Source organism: Oryctolagus cuniculus, chromosome 8 (assembly GCF_051225735.1).
Source record: "Oryctolagus cuniculus isolate XC-2025 breed Fujian yellow rabbit chromosome 8, ASM5122573v1, whole genome shotgun sequence".
Taxonomy (NCBI): Eukaryota; Metazoa; Chordata; class Mammalia; order Lagomorpha; family Leporidae; genus Oryctolagus; species Oryctolagus cuniculus.
Window position 1 is genome coordinate 43769731 of NC_142874.1, and position 24347 is coordinate 43794077.

The following is a 24347-nucleotide window of genomic DNA, read 5'->3' on the forward strand; positions in this document are numbered from 1 at the left end:
TTGCACACGGTGCGTGCTTACAAATACTGTTACGGAAATAGACCAAATGAATGATTGACCCCGCTGCTTCTTTTCGTGACATGGTTTAAATGTGTTTGTTGGGTTTGAAGAAAGAATTTAGTGTCCTGCGTGCAGTAGATTACCTCTCCTGTTCCATGCCGTTTTTTTTTTTTTTTTTTTTTTTTGCAAGGACTTTGCACTGTTTTCACTACATTTGCCTCTTAGCACTGGCAACCCCTTTGAAGACATCCCACTTATTTTTCTAGGCAGGCTGCTTTATCTACTCATTTCCAGTAGCCAGAGATGGAGGTGTTTTGAATGAGCACATCAGTGTTCTAGACAGAGATACTGTTTGAAATTATCCATGAGCACAGTGCCGCTGAGCATTATTGAGTGACGTTTGTTTCTGTTGGTTGTGTCTGCTCTGACTAGCTGGTTTCTTTCAGATTGGCAGCTGGGATTATGCTATAGTAGATGGACAGCTACAAGAACTGGAGATTGTAGTGGGGCTGTGCTGGGCTTCAGTTTAACGTGCCTGGAATGCATGGGCTCAGTTACAAGGCACTGGTGGGAAAATCTATACCTATTTTCACAAATGATAATTACTTCATGTTTTATCTTAGCAACTTCCACAAGGTTACTTGATGACGAATGTTGGTAAAAATACTCTTTCCTCTCTAGTTTTCCTCCTCTGACTTATTATCACACATTCTTGTTTTGTAAATCAGTTTTACTTCATTTAGTAAGCTGCCCTTTCTCTGTTCCTTGTGTGCTCCATACCGTTGTGACATTTTTATGCCTCTACTTACCTGATGCATTTTGGTGCCTTTTGGTGAAAAAGTACTGTTTACTTAAAAAAAGTATATACAACTCTAATATTTAATACTAAATAGTAGTAAAATACTGCTATAACTGAAAGGATCCTTGGGATCAAATAGAACTAAGGAAGTAAATTCAATGTAACAAAATTAACTTTGTAGCAAGACCTATTGATTTAGCAGTTTTTGAACACTCTTTAAACTGGAAGTCTTAGATGATTAAAAATATTTCTGGCTATTATGTTAATGGATCAATTGAACCTCATCAAGTAATATCAAATATTACCATATTTCCTTTAGATTTGTGTATTTCTTTAGTTTTATATATCTTACCAAATCAAAAATTTTTAATTATCCCTTGTTTCAAAAGTAATATATGTTTCATGTAAGATATTAAATGGTATAGAAATGAGCAAAGTACAGATTCTTATGATTTTTATAAAGTTTATTTTATTCATTTAAAAGGCAGAATTACAGAGAGACAGGTTGAGACAGAGAGAGAGAGTGAGACCCTTCACTCCCCAAATGGCCATGAAGGTCAGGGCTGGGCCTGGCTAAAGCTAAGAGCCTAGAACTCTATTTGGGTTTCCTTCATTGGTGGTAGGTCCTAAGCATTTGGGCTATCTTCCACTGCTTTCTCAGGTGCATTAGTAAAGAGCTGGATTGGAAGTGGAGCAGTCAGGAATCCAACTGGTCCTTATATGGGATGCCAGTCAATATTGCAGGTGGCAGCTTAATCAGCTATGCCACAATGCCAGCCCGTACTTTGCTAATCTTTTCATCCCTCATCCACTAGAAAGAACAGCTGATAATAGTTTGGTACATACCTTTCCAAATCTTCTATGCAAGAATTCATGCATGTATATGTGTATACTCATATATCATTATGTATGTACATGTTAAATATGTCTATATTTTTACTTAAATGAAGTCATACTGTATATATTTTGGTAATTAGAAAATTTCCTGTCATCAATATGGACTGGTTTTCATGTGAGATACATTTAGCTCTACTCATTTTAGTGGCTGCAGAGTAGTCTGTTGTCATAATTTAAGTATTATTTTTCCTACAAAATTTTACTGTTATAAAGAGTGCTGTGATAACCAATATTGTACCTAAGTCTTTTTTGCATTTCTCTGATTCTTTTCTGATGAAAATTCATGGAAGTGGAATCAATACCATAATATTTATTTGAAAACATAAAATTGACTCATCTAAACTTACAGATATTTTTCTGTGTTTTCTGAAGCATTATGAAACAAAGCATTATGTCTTTCAAGTCTAAATTCACATAGAACTACTTCTGTTGAATTTCATTTAATTTCCTTACTATTTCCCTCTTCAGTGTGGATAATTTTGCATGTTTTACTAATTAAATATATTCTGGTCTTTTTTTAAAAAAAGATTTCATTTATTTATTTGAGAGGTAGAGTTACAGACAGAAAGAAGGAGAGACGGGGGGAAGGTCTTCCATCCTCTGGTTCACTCCTCAAATGGCTGCAATGGCCAGAGCTGCGCTGATCCGAAGCCAGGAGCCAGGAGCTTCTTCCTGGTCCCCCACACGGGAGCAGGAGCCAAGCGCTTGGGCCATCTTCCACTGCTTTCCCAGGCCATAACCAGAGAGCTGGATGGGAAGAGGAGCAGCTGGGACATGAATTTCCCAGCGCCTATATGGGATGCCAGCACCACAGGCAGAGGCTTAGCCTACTATACCAAGTGCTAGCCCCTGCTCTGTATTCTTGAATGCTTGTCTGATTGAGTTTAATATTCCACATTGTAGTTAAATCTATTACATTTTTTTCCTGAAAAAAACTATTAGTATTTTTAAAGTTTCACTTATTTGAAAATAGAGAAATATAGAGAGAAGTATCTCCCATCCCTTGGTTCACTCCCCAAATGCCCACAAAGCCTGGGCCAGGGGAAGCCAGGAGTCAGGAACTCCATCCAGGCCTCCCATATGGGTAGCAGGGATTCAACCACATGAGTTATCACCTGATGCTTCCCAGGGTATTCATTAGCAGGAAGCTGGACTCAGGAGCAGAGCTGAGACAAGAACCCAGGCACTCAGATATGGGATGCATACGTCCCAGCGGGCATCTTAGCCACTGGGTCCCTTAACCACTTAACCACTCTTTAACAGGCTGTTACTTATTTCCTTACATGATGTTTTATGATGCTTAAATTTTTAATTTCTAAAATTTCGAGTATACTTTGAGTACTTACATTTTAACCTTCAAAGATGCCTTTTAAATAACTTGTTAGATTCATTCTGCTATGCTGTAAACTTTGTAAATCTGTTGCTGCAACTACTAAAAAGTAACTGTACGTCTTAGGTTAATAGGAGTCTGGTTTTTAAGTGTTTCTGAGTAATGCTTTGCCTTTTTTAAAACTCAGAGATATTATTCAAACAAGACCATATATATTATGTAGATAATTTTCTCTTTGGCGATTTTTGTCGCATTTTAATGAATGACATTTAGTTGATATGGGTCCTCTTTTTTTTTTTTAAGATTTATTTATTTATTTGAAAGACAGAGCTACAAAGAGGCAGAAGTAGAGAGGAGGGTGGGAGGTAGGTCTTCTATCTGCTGGTTCATTCCCCAGATGGCCACAACAGCCAGGGCTGCGGCGATTTGGAGCCAGGAGCTTCTTCCGGGTCTCCCATGTGGGTGCAGGGGTCCAAGGACTTGGGCCATCTTCCACTGCTTTCCCAGGCCACAGCAGAGAGCTGGATCAGAAGTAGAGCAGCCAGGACTCAAACCGGCGCTCATATGGGATGCTGGCACTGCAGGCAGCAGCTTTACCCCCCTATGCCACAGCGCCAGCCCCTGTGTCCTCTTTTTGACCTTAGCAGTTACTTTTATCAGGATTTTTGTCTTTTAGGAATTAAACATGTAATAACTAAGTGGTTATCTGATCAGTGATTTTAAACTCACTGATAGCAGAGCTAGATTTGACCAGCAGCTCTTGGGTACTGAGGTTAGTCAGTAGATAGTCAATAAGCTCTGAGAGGAAACTCACCAGATATGTAGCAAACTGTTTTTAAGTTTAGATGTATGAAAGGAAAGAGGAAAACTTGGCACAAGTAATATTATACATACATAATAGAAATCACTGGATGGTCTTAACCCAACTTTTTTTTTTTTTTTTTTTTTTTTTTTTCTGAGAGTGAGAGAGAGCGAGCAAGTGAGAGCTCGCCATCCACTAATTCATTCTTCCAATGCCACAATGGCTGTGACTGGGCCGAGCCAAAGCTGGAAGCTAGGAATGAAATTTAGGTTCCCCAAGTGGGTGGCAGGGACCCAGTGACTTGAGCCATCACCACTGACCCCCTGAGTCTGCACTGTCAGGAAGCTGGAGTCAGAAGCCAGAGCCAGACATTAAACCCAGATACTCCAGTGTGGAGCACGGATGTCTTAACTACTGAACTAAATGCCCACTCCTGACTTTTTAAGTGTGGTTAAGAATTAAATCTCAACTAGGAAGTTTTATTAGGCATTTCTTGGTAAAGAGCTAGAATATAATCTTAAGGTAGCCTTTTAGAACTTAATTTTGATAATTTTAGAAAATTTGAGTTAATTAACATGTTTTTTCTTAATACACTACTTTGCTTCTATTTCACTATCCCAATTTGTAGTGATTTCAGATGTAAATATATGGAGATAAAATGCAATTTCATAGTTGTATGCTTCTAAAAAGCAGTATACAGATTAATTGTGTCCATATGTGTAAGTAATTCCTATCCTTACCCCCATTTTAAATAAAATTTTACAACACTTATTGTAGGTTACTAAGGGTTTTACTGATTTTACGTGTTCCCTAAGTTACATTAAAAAGCCTAGTGCAGCGAGGCTAAAATAATCTTTGCGAAGCCAAATACTACATTGTCCCTAAGCCAGTACAACTTCCTTCTCCTTCCATGTCTTTTATTTCTCCCTTTCTATCTACTGTGTGAATATCTATATTTTATCTCTCTATATATATTGTTGCTTTTTCCATATATAGCTACAAAATCATGCAGTATGCAATAGTTGGCACAAAAACAATAGAATACACAGCCTGTTGAAAATCTCTTCATAATATTTCCATTTGGAAATCCATTAATAAATTCTCTAGGTAATATTTGAGATGCTGTTTATAAAATATAAATATGTGGTTTTACTGGAATGTCTCGAAGTATTTGCATAGTCTTTTTATTACTATATATTTCAACATCTGGAATGCTGCCTGCAGAATTCAGACTTTATTATAGAAAGTACTAACAGGCTATTTACAGAAATAATTGGGAATTGATGAATAAGAATGTTAAATAATAAGGCAAGTTTTCTAGATAGAAATGTTTAATAGAGCGTTGTATTCAGTACTGGGCTGCTTACTGTTAGTTGTAGCAGTGTATCTCTGAGCTGCATGCCTGCTCAGTCTAGTTAACTGATTTAGCCATTAGTTCAGTGACAATTTTTTAAGCACCCACTATGTGCCAAGCTGAAATACTTCATACTTTCTACCTTTAAGAAGACTTATAGTCCAATCAGTAAGACAAAAAGCTAAAAAGTAGAACACTGGACTAGAAGGATGTAGGAGTTTGTGCTTAGTGCTTTAAGCAGCAGTAAGGAAGAGGAGCAAATGTCTGAATGAAGTCAAGCGAGATCTCCCAAAGGTCAGAGGCGCCTGAGCCGAGTTGCTCAAGAATGAGGGGAGGGGGACGGCATTGTGGCGCAGCAGGTTATGTCCCCGCCTGGGAGGCCAGCATCCCACATGGGCACCAGTTCCTGTCCCAACTGCTCCGCTTCTGATCCAGCCCCCTGCTAATGCACCTGGGGAAGCAGCGGAAGACAGCCCAAGTGCTTGGGCCGCTGCATCCACATGGGAGACCTGGGAAGGAGCTCCTGGCTCCCGGCTTTGGCCTGGCCCAGTCCTGGCTGTTGCAGCGATTTAGGGAGTGAACCAGAAGACAGATCTCTTTCTCTCTCTCCCTGTTACTGTCTCTCCCTTTCTCTTTGTAATTCTGCCTTTCAAATAAATAAATAAATCTTAAAAGAAAAAAAAAGAATTTAGAGGAAGGCAACCACACAGAGAAAGGAAATAGAAAATATTTAAGAGCTTGAAAGCAATAACACATGTCACATTATAGAATGTGAGATAGAAAGTGGCAAGGAATGAGACTTTGCTACTATTATTAATTATTTTAATTTTCAAAATTTATTTTCTTTTTATTTGAAAGAGAGAGAAATTTTTTTTCTGTTGGTTCACTTCCCAAATACCTGCAACAACCAGGAACTCCATCTAGGTCTCCCACATGGGTGACAGGGACCCAGTAACTTGAGCCAATTCTTGCTGCCTGTCAGGGTGTACATTAGCAGGAGGCTATATGAGAAGCAGAGTAGCCAGAGCTCAAAAAAGGAACTCTGTGTGATAGGAGATGTGTACTCCCAAGCAGTGATTTAACCACTACCTGAAATGCCTGGCCCAGCTATTATTAATCCTTTTGATGAGCAACTGGTAACAGTTATTAAGTGCTTGCTTAACCCTAGCCAGGCCTGGTATTAAGTCTTTTTTATGTAATAACAGCGTCACACACTTAATTGACAGCTTACTTGGTACCTACAACTGCTCTAAGTGCTTTATATTATCTCATTTAAGCTTCGCAGCAATCCAGTAAAATACCCACATTTATTATCACAATTTGTAGATGAGATAATTAAGGCACAGAAAGTCGAATGCCTTGCCTGAAGTCACTCAGCTGTTGACTCAACAGTGCTGATATGTAAACTGAGGCAGTACTTAACCCTGTTTTGTGATACTGCCTGGTAATTAAGATGATTGAGAAGATTTTAGAGAAATTACAGAATTAAATTTGCAACTTTGGGACTGAACATCTCCTTGAAGTTGGGTTGTGTTCAATGCCTTGGAAAAATATTTTTGATCATTCTAAGATATTTCCATTTTCACTGCAGTCTTGCATTAGAGGCTAAAAATATACATCACTGAAAGCCAAGAACACTCTTATTTTCAGTGAATCTGTTAGCATATTGTGTAAACTGACCCCTCTCCCCCCTTTAAGATAGCCTAAGTTCAAATGTGTTAATAATTATTAAAGTTGGCTAATGGGTGTATGGGGACTTATTACCCTATACCATAATAAAAATTTTACATAATAAGAAAATTTTTAAAGAGATCATCTGGGGCTACAACTCTCTAGGTGAAACGGAGTTCATTAAAAGCAGTTTAGGCATTTGGTAGAGTTTGTTAAGCTACCCTTTTTCTGAACTTCACATGGTATAAAGGAGTCTGTATGTTCCTGCGATTCTCTATCAAAGGGCTAAACAGAGGGCTAAGAGCCAGCAATAAACAGATTTACATGAGGAGCTTTTTCAAACCACACATTTCAGCCAGGATTTTCCCCTCTCCCTTAAGGATTATGGCTCTAGAGGCTGGTGTTGTGGTGCAGTAGATTCAGCCATTGCTTGCAACAATGGCTTCCCATATCAAACTGCTGGTTTGAGTCCCAGCTGTCCCACTTTCCATCTGACTCCCTAATAATGCTCCTGGGAAGGCAGCGGAAGAAGGCCGAAGAGCTTGGGCCCCTGCCACCCATGTGAGCGACCTGAATGGGGTTTCTGGCTCCTGACTTCAGCTTGGCCCAGCCCTGGCCATTAAGACCATTTGAGGGCTGGTGCCACGGCTCAATAGGCTAATCCTCTGCCTTGGGACACTGGCACACTGGGTTCTAGTCCCAGTCGGAGAGCCAGATTCTGTCCCGGTTGCCCCTCTTCCAGGCCAGCTCTCTGCTGTAGTCCGGGAGTGCAGTGGAGGATGGCCCAGGTGCTTGGGCCCTGCACCCCTTGGGAGACCAGGAGAAGCACCTGGCTCCTGCCATCGGATCAGTGCGGTGCGCTGGTCGCAGTGCGCCAGCCGCAGAGGCCATTGGAGGTTGAACCAACAGCAAAGGAAGACCTTTCTCTCTGTCTCTATCTCTCTCACTGTCCACTCTGCCTGTCAAAAATTAAAAAAAAAAAAAAAAAAAAAAAAAGACCATTTGAGGAGTGAAACTGAGGATGGAAGATCAATCTCTCTCTCCTTCTCCCTCTGTCACTCCCTGTGTCACTGTCATCCTGCCCTTCAAATAAATAAATAAATTTTCAAAAAAAGAAAAAGATTCGTGGCTGTAGAAAGACACTGAAGTGTTGTCATCGGCTTCAAGTACATCTGGACTGAAGTGATGAGAATTGCTCCCTTCTGTGACACTTTCCACAGCCTCCCTGAGAGACTCTGGCATCTTCGTAGTAACAGATACCAGCCTTCACTCAACATTCCACGCCCTCCTGAACTCCATTTTGCCCTCATCAAAGACAGTGTTCACCCCTGGGACAACCCCAGCAGAGTCAAAAGGGTTCTGGGCTACCTTGCTATACAATAGGCACTCGGCAAACTGCTTTGCTAGGTGACCGCTGTGTGCAAGGTGCTGTTCTTTCTGCTGCACACCATTACATTGTACAGTATTCTGACCCTGACAGTGTAATTGTAGGGACACACTATTAATCTATTTAAAGCTAAATAACATTACAGGGATGCTAGAATTAAGTATGAACTGGTTAATAAGATTTGGGAAGTATTATACCAACACAATAGAATTCAAAAGTTTTCTCAGAGGGGTAGAACTTAGAAAGCTGAAGGTGAGTGGGGCCATTTTAGGAGGCACAGAGGCGTGAGAGAAATTTTAAGGCAGAAATGGTAGAAGAAAACCAGCTTGACTGAAAAGGAACACTTGTATCAGGGAATAACAAGAAGAATAAAACAGAGGAAGGGAAGCCTTCAGTACCTGGTGTCAGGCCTGTATCTTTTACATGCTAGGGCTTGCTTGAAGATATTTAATTAGAAGAATATGGCACAAAGGAGAGTTTGGAAAACCTCTTCCTACATTGTGCACTGAAGGAAGAAACTGGACAGAGTGAGGAAAATCAGAAAAGAGACTATGGCAATGCTCAGTTATTGAAAGTATAAGGGGCCGGCGCCGCGGCTCATTAGGCTAATCCTCTGCCTTGCGGCGCCGGCACACCGGGTTCTAGTCCCGGTCGGGGCGCCGGATTCTGTCCCGGTTGCCCCTCTTCCAGGCCAGCTCTCTGCTGTGGCCAGGGAGTGCAGTGGAGGATGGCCCAAGTGCTTGGGCCCTGCACCCCATGGGAGACCAGGAGAAGCACCTGGCTCCTGCCATCAGGATCAGCGCGGTGCGCCGGCCGCAGTGCGCCAGCCGCGGCAGCCATTAGAGGGTGAACCAACGGCAAAGGAAGACCTTTCTCTCTGTCTCTCTCTCTCTCTCACTGTCCACTCTGCCTGTCAAAAAAAAAAAAAAAAAAAAGAAAGTATAAGGTGACTGGATTCAGAAAGGAGAGGTGAATGTGAGAAATTTCACAAGGTAAGTGAATTTAGTGACTAATTATATGTGAAAGAAAGAGAAGAAATTTTTAAATGTTGGTTAAGTTCCTGAGCATAAAACAGTCAGAAGAAGAATTTAACCCTTGTTTGAGGAGTGTTAAAATAAAATTAATTTTTCCAGAGCTTAGGGCGTGTTTATTTTAGGTGTACTGAGATAGGCACCTAATACACATGGATGACCATCAGGTAAAGATATGCAAACAAATGAATAATCCTTTGGTTATAGATTTGAGATTCCTTAGTAGAGAAGTAGATTTGAAGAGCAGAAGAAAAATTTCCTTTCCTGGAAATGTAGATTGAGAAAATCAGAGTGCTCACAAAGAATCTGTAATAATAAATTCATTTGTGGATGAGAAAGGAGTCAGCAAAACAGACTAAAGTAAAGAGAGCCATTCCAGTGTAGAACCATTGAAAAGAGGTGAGGTTGTGGTCAATGTCGTCAGTTGCTTCAGAGATCAAGATGAATGAAAAATGACAGTGAATCTCAAAAACAATGAGGAGGACCTGCAATTATCAATTGATGATATCAAATGTGACTATAAAGTTTTAAGATCATAGTCATTAGCTTACAGTGTTACTCCTTAAAATTCATATTTGAAAAGACTTTTCTGTAGTATTTTATTATCTGACAACTCAAAGGCTAGTCAAGAAATAAAACAGTGTCTAGGAATTCTACAGTCTTTTTAGTACCTTGAGTACTTGGAAAGAAAATTGATGATTATTTAACCTATAAAAGAAAATACAGCTTTTATTATGTCATTGAAATAGAATAATCAGTCTATGATTGAGTTTGTGATTTGAAAAAGTCCTTTCCTCACAGTGATCAGTAATGTACCAATTCTATTAAAATTTTAAAAAATGTTAAAAAGAGGAAACTGGCATTTTTGCAAGCTGTCTTCATTGTCTATATCTTTTTATATCTCAGAACAATGTTAAATATTGTAATGGAAAATATTGTAAAGTCAGTTGCATTAAATTTTTATCTATAAAAATACTTTTTTAAAAAGCTTTATTTATTTATTTGAAATTCAGAGTTACAGAGAGAGAAGGAGAGAGAGAGACAGAGAGAGATAGAGAGAGAGAGAGAGAGAGAGAAAGAAAGAAAGAAAGAGAAAGATCTTCCATCCTTTGGTTCACTCCTCAGATAGATACGAAGGCTAGGACTCCACTCCAAAGCCAGGAGCCAGGAGCTTCTTTCAGGTCTCCCATGTGGGTTGACAAGGTCCTAAACACTTGGACTGTCTGTCCTCTGCTGCTTTTACCAGACCATTAGCAGGGAGCTGAGTGGAAGTGGAGCATGTGGGACATGAACCAGCACCTGGTATGCCAGTGTCGCAGATGGTGGCTTTACCCACAACACTGGCCACCTTCATGGTGTTTAACAGTGGCTTGAGTCCACTGCACAGCCCTAAGACTTCTCATTCTTGTCTCAGAGGGCACTCAGGGGACTTTTTGAGAACCTCCTCACCCATCTTTAAAGTAAGAGCCTTGTCTCCATGTTTGTATGTATTACAGTTTCATGTATGATTTCAAATGGAAAAAGGAAGTCATTTCTGCCTCTTAAAAACATACACATGTGCACAGTGAGAGAGAAAGATCAGAAGCCAATGAGTTCAATTTCTCTTTTGAATGAATGACACCCAGATCAATACCTCTGATCTCTTATCTCAGAGGCAGTCATGGACTTTCTTTTGCCATAAAATTTACTGTCTTTCTCCTGTCAAACTGGTTCTCCCCAATTGAAACTCCTATTTATGTTCACTGTTCTACTATTCTCTAAAACATGCAAGTAAAAAACAAATAATAATAATAATAATGATTAGTTTTGTCTTTTTTTTCCTTGTTCAGTCATCAGTCTCTAGGATCTGTCGATTTTGCCTCAGGACATGGTTCCCGTATTCACCCCTGTCTTTCTGTAAGGACTGAGATACACAGTCCCTGATGTTTTGGACTGCTTCCAGAACCTCCACAGAGATCTCTCTGTCTCTGGGCTCCTTAAAATCCTGACCTAGATTTTCTTAAAATAATGTGTTCATCTTATCTTCCTAGATAAACTGCTGAAGCATTTCTTCCTTCCCTATTTTAGCTGTGTTAAATGGGGATCTTGCCAAGTCCCAAACCTAATAATCAGCGCTTTATTTAATGTTTTGCATGTGCTGGGTACTGGACTAAATACTTTATATGTGTTATTAATTTAATTTTCCAAGCAGCTGTATGAGCTAGTATTGTTATTATTTTCATTTTATAAATGGGACAGAGACTAAGCTAGTTGCCCTAAGTGATGTAGCAAATAAGTGGCAGAGCTGAGGTTAGCACTCTGAGCCTCTGACAGCCCAGGCCAAGTGCTGAGGCCCTGGGTTCTCTGCCTCCCACTCTCCCTTTTAAGGGAGGAGAAGGCACGTGGCTTCTGGGCAGAGACCACAGGAGGCAGCTGTCGAAGGTACAGGCACTGGCTTCCGCAGCCGTTCTTGAAAAGAAGCTGAAGGTCTTCATTCATAAACTCAGGCCACAAATACATGTACCGTGAAGTAGCAGAGCTGTTCTGTCCTTGGTTGTGAGAAACTTGAGGCTTCAGCTTGCCGTTTTGTGGGGCCTTGACGTTCTCCAGATTGTCCTTGAAGGGTTATCATAAATTGATTTCAGCCCATCAAAACTATTTTAGATGCTGTTCTGAAAATTATCCTAGTCACTCTTCATTTCTCTCTCACTCTGTCTTTTTTCAAGATTTATTTATTTATTTATATTTATTTAAAAGGTAGAGTTTTATATATATAAATATGTAATATAATATATATTTAAACCACTGTAATAACAATTGTGGCAGTGACATAATACTCTTATTATTATTAATTCATTCATCAGGTTGTAAGTTCATGTGGGTTTTGGTGGTGGTGGTTCAACCTCTTCTCTAGTACCTGCAGTGCTCCCTGACACATAAACAAGGTGGTTTAGAGTTTGAGAGTGTGAGCTCTTGAATCAGGCTACTTAGGTGCAGATTTTGAGTTTGTCATTTGATTATGACCTTGGGTATGATGTTTAAGCTCTGTGTGCATTATTTTCTTTATCTGTGAAGTAGATATAGTAAGGTATCAGTATCACAGTTTAAAGATTAAATGATATGTCATTTGGAAAATTTCCTGGCAAATAGGAAGTATGAAATAAGTTTTTTTTTTTTTTTTTTTTTTGACAGAGTGGATAGTGAGAGAGAGACAGAGAGAAAGGTCTTCCTTTTGCCGTTGGTTCACCCTCCAATGGCCGCCACTGCTGGCACGCTGTGGCCTGTGCACTGCGCTGATCCAAAGGCAGGAGCCAGGTGCTTCTCCTGGTCTCCCATGGGGTGCAGAGCCCAAGCACCTGGGCCATCCTCCACTGCCTTCCCAGGCCACAGCAGAGAGCTGGCCTGGAAGAGGGGCAACCGGGACAAAATCCGGCGCCCCGACCCGGACTAGAACCCAGTGTGCTGGCGCCGCTAGGTGGAGGATTAGCCTATTGAGCCATGGCGCCTGCCTGTTTTGTTGTTGTTAGCAGCCCTCTACAAATATTTATTGAGTGTACATTGAAGGTCTAATCTGTACAAAGCACTTTGCTGTGTCATCCATATAATTAAATCCTTAGTATAACACTATAGGGTGGGTATATATACACAAATATATCATTAAATTCTTAATATAACTCTATGAGGTAGATACCATTAACATCCACATTTTAGGGGGGAAGAAATTAAAGCAGAGATTAAATAACTTACCATAGGGTCAGGCAGCCATTACAGTGTAGCACACTAAGTCTTTACTTGGGATGCCACATTCCGTATCCTGGCTCCCAGCTTTGGCCTGGCCTTGTCCCGGCTGTAGTGGGCATTGGGGATAATCTAGGGATTGAAGATTGATCTGTGTGTGTATGTGTGTCTGTCTTTCCCTCTCTCTGTCATTCTGCCTTTGAAATAAATAGATTTTTTAAAGAAATACCTTAACCTAGGGGCCGGCATTGCGGTATAATGGATAAAGCCATCGTGTGTGACTCCTGCTTCCCACATGGGCAACAATTCGTACCCCGGCAGCTCCACTCCATGCTAATGGCCTGGGAAAAGCAGTGGAAGATGGCTCAAGTACTTGGGCCTCTGCCACCCATAAGGGAGACTTGGACGAAGCTCTTGGTTCCTGGCTTTGGCCTGGCCCAGCCCTAGCTGTTGAGGACATCTGGGAAGTGAATGAGCGGATGGAATCAATCTCTCTCTCTCTCCCTCCCTCCCTCCCCCCTTCTCCCTCTCCCTCTCCCTCTCCCTCTGCTTCTCCCTCTCTCTGGCTCTCTCTGTCTTTCCATCTTTCTCTGTAACTCTTTCAAATAATTAAATAAATCCTTAAAAAAATAAAACTTAACCTAGATCACAGAGTTCATAAGTGGTATGCAGAATGTGGAAATGGTCTGACTTCAAAACCCATGCATGCTTCCAACTTGGCTTTCACAGAGACCCTCTCTGTTTTTTTTGTAATTTTTTGTTTATTTTTAGAGATTTATTTATTTCTTTTAAAGGTAGAAATATAGAGAAAGAAGGAGAGAGACAGATCTTCCATCTGCTGCTTCACACCCCATATGACCTCAATGGCCAGGACTAGGCCACACTGAAGCCAGGAGCCCAGAGCTTCTTCCAGGTCTCCCATGTGGGTGCAGGGGCCCAAGGACTTGGGCCATCTTCTTACTGCTTTCCCAGGTGCATTAGCAGGGAGCTGAATTGGAAGAAGAGCAGCAGGACTTGAACTGGCGCTCATATGGGATACTGGCACTGCAGACAGAGGCTTAACCTACTGTGCCACACTGCCAGACCCTCTCTCTAGTCTTTACTGCCCAAGCAAATCATAGAACATTCCTTAAATTTACTGGATAGATTGCATCAAACTTTTACCCATTCAAGTACAATTGCCCTGCTTCCTAGATCGGGAATGTATTTGTCAATGGCAGAAGCATTAGCATATAATAGTGCTATGTACATAGTTTATGATCACTGACTACATGACTAAATAGATATTATCTTTGTTTCTTACAAGCTCCTCGTGAAGGACTATTACTGGTATCCTCATCAAGTAAAAAGTGGAAATTAATACTGGATAATGATTATATTTCCTTATAAATGCTATATATTTTTTAAAAAGATTTTATTTATTTACTTGAAAGGCAGAGTTAGAGAGAGAGGAAAAGAAAGTGAAAGAGAGGTCTTTTAACTGCTGGTTAACTCCCCAAATGGCCATAATGGCTGGGGTTGGACCAGACCGAAGCCAGGAGCCAGGAGTTTCTTCCAAATCTCCCATGTAGGTGCAGGGACCCAAGAACTTGGGCCATTCTCCCCTCCTTTCCCAGGTGCATTAGCAGGGAGCTGGATTAGAAGTAGAGCAGCGGGGACTTGAACCAGTGCACATATGGGATGCTAGCACTGCAGGTGGCAGCTTAACCCACTGCACCACAGCACCAGCCCCCCATATATTCTGTATTAATTGCCTCTGTTGTGAAGATCCTGCAGGCCATTTCAAAACTGATAAAATCTTAAGGATGGAAATAATGACATGATGAAAATAATCTCTTCTGAACTTGAAGGGTTTTCTTTATCCTTTTAGCCTGAGAGTTAAGAATACTGACTTATTGAAATAGCCAGTATAGTGTACATCTTTGCTTCCTTCTCTCTCCTTAAACATGGTGTAGTATGTATCCATTCACCAAACTTAGAAGATACCCAAGATCCTTGCTTTCATGGAGGAGGGGACAGACATAAATAAGTAAACAAAATAATTACAGATAGCGATAACATCTGGCATTGGTGGTTCCCAAGGAGGGAGTTGGTGGTGGTTGGGCAGTGGACATCAGTACTAGGTGTACAGCTGGGGCCATATTAGGGATTGCTTTGCAAAAAGGTGCGTGCACACATCTTGCAAAAAGAGCACGTGCACACACACACGTTCCTTATGTTTCATTAGTACTTGATTTTAACCATCTCGTGCTTGGAGGCAACATATGGCTTTTACTTTGTTATTTAGCCACCTAGGTTCAAAGAGACTGTCAACAATAATGTGCTTCCCATGGCAGAAGTAATATAGCGCCAAGCCCTTTTCACAGGCGCTGTATTTCTTCTGTCTTCCTTTCTGCTTCCCAAGATGAAATAGGACCAAGAATCAAAGAAGCAATAGTTTTTCTCTATACCTGTAAAACATTAGCTTTTCGTCATTGGGGATGATGCAAGCAGGAAAACCAAATGCAAGAAAACAGAGATGAAGACAAAGAGGACAATTTCTGATTGTAATAGCTGGTTTCTGTTTCACATCACTGAGCAAGATGAGAAAGTTTTGCAGGGTTTTATAGAAACAGCTTCCATAGTGCTAAAGGATGACCTCACCCTCTATGCCCTTGCCAGGTGCTTAGCCTCTCTCTGAAAACACAGGTTGACTTTCGACATGAAACAAGCCAGAAGTAGGGGATGACATTCTCAGGTGACAGTTGTGGTCTATTGCCTGTAATCAGCACCTCTTAACCCGCAAACCTGCCCATGCTTTTTTTTTTCAGGCTGTCGAAGCTCAAATCCGGAGTTTTGGACAGACGCCCTCTCAGCTCCTCATAGAGCCCCACCCTCCCCGAGGTTCTGCCATGCAAGCCGTAAGTGCTCCCCCCACTCTCCTCATGTCTTGCCTGTCTGTCAGGCCGTGCTTAATATTCCTAACAGTTTTCCATTGTGTGTGATTCTCTGCCACATCTGGGCCTGTTCTTGCGCAATGTTTGTTAACCAGCTAACAGCCAGCAAATGTTACTACACTCACCCTCAGAGTCTTTGAGAAGTCTTTGCTCCAGTGCTCTGGTACTTTTTCAGTTCAGACTTCGTGTTGTGGAATTAAAGGGCCATGCTTGTCATGTGCCCTCACTGTAGGATAAAGGACTCCATACATAGGGTTGATAAGTTTTTGGGAGTGATCCTTTGTGTTTCTAAATGAGTTTCACTATTATGTTTATTTGTTACATACAATGAGGTTTTCCAATTTTGAATCTTTTTTAAGATTGATTTATTTATTTGAAAGGCCAAGTTACAGAGAAAGGGAGAGACAGAGAGAGAATGAGATCTTCCATCTACTGGTTCACTCCCTAAGTGGGTGAAATGGCTGGGGCTGAACCAGGCTGAAGCCAGGAACCAGGAACTCTGTATCAGTGTCTCATGTAGCTGGCAGGGGCCCAAGCACTTGAGCCATCTTCCACTGGCCTCCCAAGCCATTAACAGTGAGCTGAATCAGAAGTGGTGTGGCTGGGACATGAACTGGCACTTATAGTAGATGCTGGCATCGCAGGAGGTAGCTTAACCCACTGAGCCACACCAGTGGACCTTCAATTTTTGATTTTTAGAACTAATTCTGACATGTAGGATTTGTTATTGAAGCTGAGAGATCTTGAAGGTAAACACAGGGATGGTTGGGTATATCGAACTTGGTGGCTTAAAGCAATGAGTGCTTTAATTTCTCACGATGGGCATTTCTTCTGCTCCTTTCACTGTGACTCATTCTTACCCTGCTGGGCTGAGATGACTGGTTCCTCTTTCCCTGTGGTCTTTCATACTCAGGCAAATGAGACCAAGCCCACTCCTACCGTTAGAAAAGCATCCTGGCCGGCGCTGCGGCTCACTTGGCTAATCCTCCGCCTTTCGGCGCCGGCACACCGGGTTCTAGTCCCAGTCGAGGCGCCGGATTCTGTCCCGGTTGCCCCTCTTCCAGGCCAGCTCTCTGCTGTGGCCAGGGAGTGCAGTGGAGGATGGCCCGGGTGCTTGGGCTCTGCACCTCATGGGAGACCAGGGTAAGTACCTGGCTCCTGCCATCGGATCAGCGCGGTGCGCCGGCCGCAGCACGCCAGCTGCAGCGGCCATTGGAGGGTGAACCAACGGCAAAGGAAGACCTTTCTCTCTGTCTCTCTCTCTCTCACTGTCCACTCTGCCTGTCAAAATAAATAAATAAATAAATAAAAAGCATCCTAAGAGAATGAAGACACAGGCAGTAAGACTTCTATTAGCTTTTGAACTCACACATCATTTTTGCCACATTCTCTTGGTTGAAACAATTCAAAAGGCTGTCCAGAATCAAAGATAGGAAAATAGACTTGAACTACCAAATAATGCGGCTGTTCTGCCTTGACTGTTCCTGGAATTTCAGGGGCAGGCATTCTTCAATGAGGAAGGGAAACACTGATACAATAACAGATTAAATTACCTGATAAAACTTATTATTCAGAAGAAAAGACTGTAGATGTTTGCTCTTGAAGTGTCCCTCGTAAATAGGCAGCTAATTACTTTTATAAATTAAGAATGCACAGTGTAAAATCTGTTTCTGTAAATACAATGGACAACTTAAGATAAATTCAAATTGCATGTGTGGCTTGGAGATGGCAGAGCCTGGACAGGAGTGGGGAAGGGTGACTGGCAGCCTAGCAGGCAGGAGATGGAAATGAGGCCCTGTCTACCTCTGGGCTGTATTGATTTTTTTCCTTTTTCTCCCCACCTCGCCGCCTTCTCTGTATCTTTTTCCCTTTTGCCGTCTCTATCATCTTTCTTCTTCCAAGGTTTACCCCCTTCTTTCTCCTGCAAAGCAAATTGGCCATCACAAAAAAAAAAATCAGACATTAAAAATATTATTTGCATCACCATGTCCCCTAAATATTTTTAAGCCATTGGAATCAGATTTAGAGGAACACAAAGGGTGGCTTCAGTGGGCAGAGCACACGGCACAAAGTGAGCACTTAGCAAGCACAATGGAGGATAATGCCATGAAAATCGCAGGGATGATTCATGTTTGGGCTTTGGAATTAGTTTTAGTAATAGCTTGTCAGGGAGACTCAGGCTGTTTGGTGCTGGCTAATGGAAGCACCTCTACCGCTCTGACGACTTTCGGCCCGGGTCACTGCACAGCCGTGGCTACTGGGGCAGCGCATGAGTTCCCACTGCCAAGCCTGCCTCCATGGCAAAAGATGATTGGCTCTTGGCTGCACATCAGCTTCACGTCCCCAGGGTGGGCAGGCTGGGAAGGCACAAGCTCGTAGGAGGAGGGGACACCATCTCCCACCTCACCTATATCCTCTGAAGTGAATACCCGAACTCCTCTTCAAACTGGTATAAATCCTGGTTTTCCTCTTATACGTACATGAGTGGGAAAGAAAGGCAAATTACAAAGAAACCAGAGTGGTTAGCAAGCATATACTGGGAAAAAGAATGAAATTTGCCTGGCACTTTGCTACTCCTGTCTGCTTTTTTTTTTTTTTTTTTTTTTTTTCTGACAGGCAGAGTGGACAGTGAGAGAGAGAGAGACAGAGAGAAAGGTCTTCCTTTGCCGTTGGTTCACCCTCCAATGGCCGCCGCGGCTGGTGCGCTGTGGCTGGTGCACCGCGCTGATCCGATGGCAGGAGCCAGGTACTTCTCCTGGTCTCCCATGGGGTGCAGGGCCCAAGCACTTGGGCCATCCTCCACTGCACTCCCTGGCCACAGCAGAGAGCTGGCCTGGAAGAGGGGCAACCGGGACAGAATCCAGCGCCCCGACCCGGACTAGAACCCGGTGTGCTGGCGCTGCAAGGCGGAGGATTAGCCTAGTGAGCCGCGGCGCTGGCTCCTGTCTGCTTTTGACTTGGCTCGGGGAGGTAGTCAGGATGCGAAGAGTTTTCTTATCCCTATTTGAGCAGTTGCTCTGCTCTCCACAGCAGGGGAGCCCAAGAGGGTAAGGCAGTCCTTTTCTTATTTCTAGTGCTCTTCATTCATCCTTATCAGCCAAGAGTGTGAAGGCGCTCCCAAGAGAGTTCTCTGCTGTGCGCCTGCCTCAGGAGCTGTAGTCCTGTGGGATGTGTGGGCGCAGGTTGGTGGGCGGTCCTGGGGTGGTGGCTGTGGCTGCCTGTGGGAAGCTGCTGTCCTCGCTATGTGGCTGCGTTGACCCACGAGAGTCGCTGTGTAAACAAGATATTCTTCTTACACATTCGATATTCTTGTGGGTGTGTTTTTTAAGGGCATAAACATTGGAATTTTTCAGTTGGAGTCTCATTAGATTTATACTGTGAGCTGTTAAGCTCAAAAATATGTATGAACTCTCTTTCAGTGAGACTTTATGATTACGTTATACTGTGATTTTTTTCCCTCAAAATTTATATTGACTTTAGTAAATATTATTTTAAAACTACATAATTGAAAAATAAGGCTTGGTACTCCAAAGTGATGGTCACTTCCTCTTTTCAGGATTTCTTTAAAACTAGTTGACAAGATATTCTGTTTGTGTTGTTCCATGTTTCTCATTTTAAACCTAATTTCTCGGATTTCCTTAAAAACCATATAAAAGGTCCTTTGTATGACAAAAATGACTAAGATAAGAGTTCTTAAAAACCAAAAGCCCACATGCTTATTAATTGTTTTTACTAACATTCAGATGAGCTCCCCCTTCAGCCATCAATGCACCTCACCACCCACACACACACACACACACACACACACACACACGAATATAGCAGAAATTAAAGCCACCTCGTGCTGCGTTCAGTGCATGAGCCATAATATGCACCAGGTGTAGTAATTAGCAGGCACACGAAGGCTGCCTATTTGTCTGGTTTTGCTGCTGTTGCTGTATCCCCCTGTGTTTTCACACCATCAGATAGTTGGATTTAATTGAGGCCACATCAGATGAGGCATTACTGACACCTTTAATTGAATGAGCATCCAGGGAGGATTAACTCATAATATTGATTGGCTTTTAGCCACTTGCTCAGAAGGGTGTCTGGATAGCTTATTAGTTGCCTTTATTTACACCTTTATGCAAAGAGTGCAAATAGGAATTCTTAGTGCAATATGTTTTTCTAAGTACTCTTAATAACTTTTTTAAAAGGACTGATAATAAAAATGCAAATGTATTTAATTTTTTATTAGCCGTTCTGAATAAATATGTGTTAAATATATGTGCCTACACATTTACATATACCTGGTGTTTTGAAATATGGCTGTAGGAAGGCAGCCAGAGGCATTTCATCACAGTGTTTCAGTTCTGAATGATACTAATCAGCTATTAGAAAATAGACATGGTAGGAGAGAATTGTTGAAAATGTGCAGTGCAATTACTGCATGATAGCATACCACTGCAAAATATAAATAAAGCCAATAAATCAGCCTTGTGTTATATATGTCGTGGATTATGACACAGGGGTTGTAGGAATGCTCCGAATCCTTGGTAGTCTTCAAGATTTATTTTGTTGTTGGTTATTAGAACAAACAGTGTTTCATTTAACGTTTTCAATTACTTTCTGCTTCTCAAAGGAGAAATCAAAAAAATGTTGAGCTTTAGTGTTTTTTTTGGTTTTGGTTTTGTTTTTTTGTTTTTTTTTTAACCAAGAAACAGGAAGGGCAACTAGGTATTTCTCTTTATCCCTGCCTACAGCAGGACGCAGTTACATCTGCATTACAATACAGTGCCTATGATTTGGCGCACCATACAAATATGTTGATTTTACAATTACATTTAATTATGCATTGCTTTGAAACACCTTTATAATTAAGTGTGTATATTACCTTCATAAATTATGTCTCTATTACAATATTTGCATGGCATCTGACTATTGTTTATAAATACATTTTTTGATTATCCCTTTATTTAGTTGTCAAAATCTTCATGCTAACTCATGACTACTTTTGATCATCTCTGGAATTACCTTTGCTTGCTTTTATGCCTACTGACTATTTTGTTCCTTCCTTTTTATTTCTTTTTATACTAAAAAATCATTATGTGGCACATAATAACAACTGCAGTGGTTTAATGCGATCTCCAATACTTTTCCTATTTAGAAATGAAATCAAATCATTCTTTTAGTTATTCATGGTACTGGGGAGAAAAAGGGGGCTAATGAAATTTATAGATTTTTGAAGTGTTTCTGTTAATGTATTCTATTTCAATCTAAAAAATTTTCAAATAATGATGTATGTGGAAAACAAGCAAATCATAATTGCTGTTTCTGCAAGCTTTTCTGCTCTCTGTGCTTTTACTAGCAACCTGTGTTAACATGATTTTCTTCTTCTTTTCCTGTACCCTCTCTTTCTTGTCTTTCTTTGTCTTTTCCTTCTTGTATATTTGGGTCTTGTCATGCCCACTCAACAGTATCTCCTCCTGCAGAGTCCACTGATGTTCACAGACCAAGCCCAGCAGGATGTTATCATGGTCCTAAAGTTTCCCTCCAACTCCCCTGTCACTCATGTGGCAGCCAACACCCAGCCGGGTTTGGCAACCCCTGCTGTGATCACAGTCACTGCTAATAGGCTATTTGCCGTGAACAAGTGGCACAACCTTCCTGGTAAGTAAAGAAATATCATTATAAGGCATAGTAACTGCTGTACCCTGTATAAAGATACTGCAATAGCCAATTAGATACAGTCCATCTCAACCGGCAAGCTTTTAATTTAATCAATATGTTGAATTCTTCGAGACATATAGTACAATGATAAAAGATAATGTATACTTTGGCATCTGGTGGTTTGTTTTTATCCTTGGAGATAAATATTGTCTCTAATATAATATTTTAATATAATGATATTATATATATGATATATAGAGTCTATATGTTTATCAGATGTTCCTCTTTTTTCACTCACTTATTTACTCAATAAACACACACTTGAAATTATCTCTTACATGCAAGAAACCTTGTCTTTTTCTGAATGGCATAGTAGCATTTGTTGTAAATGATGGAAAAACAGAACCCTTAAATTGCACAGCCAAAATACTACATACTCATAAGTACCTTTTATTATTTCCATTACGTGTGGAATGGTCATGCTTAACTGAAATCACCATTAGAATCATAAGCCATCCAAGTTGGAAGAGATCTTAGAGTTTATGTCCTCCAACCTCGTGATTGAGCCTTGAGGACGCTGAGCCCACAGACTCGCCTCGTCCAGGATCTCCTGTGGCCAGTCAGTGGCAGAGTTTGAACCCAAGCTTTCTGACTCAGATTTTATGACCATCCCTCTGTGATTTATTGCTTTTCATTAGAACAGGAATGTTGAGACCAGGATTTAGCACTATTCCTTTTGGCAACTAGTTAGAATTTTTTTTTTAAAGAAGAAGAAAAATCTCTTAAAAGTCTTTCCTGGATATTATGGGGTTCTTCCCAAGTTACTATTTTAGATAGGAAATTTTGAAAGATATATTTTAATAGTCTGTTAACTAAAGTATACATAAAACACTCTCATTAGAATTCCTGAAATAGTTACAAAAATACAAATTCTTTAAAATGTATTTATTTGAAAGGCAGAGCAACACAGAGAGAGACAAATCTTGCATCTGCTGATTCACTCCCCAAATGCCCACAAGAGCGAGATCTGGCCCAGGCTGAAACCCGGAGTCAGGAACTCCATCCTAGCCTCCCACATGGCTGGCATGGGCCCGAGTACTTGGGCCATAATCTGCTGCCTTCCCAGTTGTGTTAGCTGGAGCTAGATCAGGAGCAGAGTAGCTGGAACTCGAACCAGCACGCTGATAAGGGATGCTAGGCTCAACTGCTTAACCTGCTTTGCTACAATCCTAGCCCCTGAAATACAAATTCAATGCAGATGGTTTAGAATGGAACAAAATTGATATTCAAACAAAACTCTGGAATACTGACTAAGCATAATAAGGTACCTCTCACAAAGAATCTGTGGTTGGTATCAGAATTGAGTAAATATGGGGCTGGCACTATGGCATAGAAGGTTAAGCCTCCGCCTGCAGTGCCGGTATCCCAAATGGGCACTGGTTCAAGTCCTGAATGCCCCACTTCTGATCCAACTCCCTGCTGATGTGCCTGGGAAAGCAGCAGAAGACGGCTCAAGTACTTAGGCCCCTGCCATCCATATGGGAGACCCAGAAGAAGCTCCTGGCTCCTTGCTTTTGCCTGTCCAGCCCTGGCATTTGTGGCCATTTGGGGAGTAAACCAGTGGATGGAAACTCTCTCTCTTTCCTTTTCTCTTTCTGTATCTCTGCCTTTCAAATAAATGAATAAATATTTTTTAAAAAAAGAATTGAGTAAATATAGCCATTTTCCTGGCATCTAGGAATGAAAGAATAGAAAGAAAAGCCAGTATTTGATTAGAAAATAGGTTTCAGAAAAAGTGAAGATGCTAAAAGTGTGGTAGGTATTTAATATCTCTTGTTAGTGCTTTTGTGGTGTTTTCTTGAAGTACACATATCTTGCAGAGGTAAATACATATGCAAATGACATTTATATTTTGGAACTAATGATTATAATTTAAGAAATGTGATGTCTGGTTTCTCTAGATGAGGTTTCTGCTCTTTGGAAGAAAAACATGCCAGTGGTATGTTCTGTCAGATACACTTCAGGGGGTCACCTATTCCAAGTGCATTCACCTTCCAGCTTTGCAAATGCCCCCACGTGTGTGATGTCATGGCCACTACAAATGATGCTTATCCTGGGTGGCAGTTTGTGGGCATCCTGAGAACTTGTTCACTTTAAACAGTGGCCGCATTTGAGAGGACAGAGAAAGCTTTATCTTTGGTTTCTAGGAAAGAGCTAGCTCAGCAGGAACCAAAGGCCTTTGGAGCACTAAGCTCCTTGACATCTCACTTTCGAGCAGCCCATGTCTCTGACTGAAAAACTTGCTTCCCTTAGTACACGGTAGCTAAGTGTCCTCTTTCCTGTTTTCTGTAATACGTAAAGTGAGTTAAGGGTAGAATCCTTCCATTAGAGTACCACTTAAGGAGTATCCCACTGTGTGCAGCCCAGGCTTGCCTTTCTGTGAGATAAGAGCATGGGCACGGCATAGTTCTGCAGCTTCCTTGCCCATCATTCTCCCCAGGGAGGCATCATAGTGTCTATGTCTGTGTCACTGGTGCTGTTTGTATCCTCCTTCCTAGACAACCCACTTGACAGTAGGGCACTGCACACTTCATTGGCAAATACAAAGCATGGTAACACATGGGGACACACCACAAGCAGCGGCTGTTCTACAGTGTGATCTCCGATCCCGAGCTCCACCTACACCTACACTCGGCGTCCATTCTGTGGATTCTGTGCCTCATTCCATGTGTGTTTACTCAAGTCCATTCTTGTACCATGTCTTCTGCTATCTT

General features: G+C 41.5%; 1 protein-coding gene across 2 annotated transcripts in view; it reads left to right on the forward strand.

The window, feature by feature from the left end:
• LRBA (LPS responsive beige-like anchor protein) overlaps positions 1-24347 on the forward strand; it is a 751045-nt gene that overhangs the window by 676745 nt on the left and 49953 nt on the right. The window contains exons 48-49 of one of the 2 annotated variants that reach the window (XM_051819347.3): positions 15799-15888; positions 21381-21573. In XM_051819347.3, the coding sequence (XP_051675307.3) occupies positions 15799-15888; positions 21381-21573 (283 nt within the window). The remainder of the gene's footprint in view (positions 1-15798; positions 15889-21380; positions 21574-24347) is intronic. The other variant, XM_051819348.3, reaches the window with a different exon arrangement.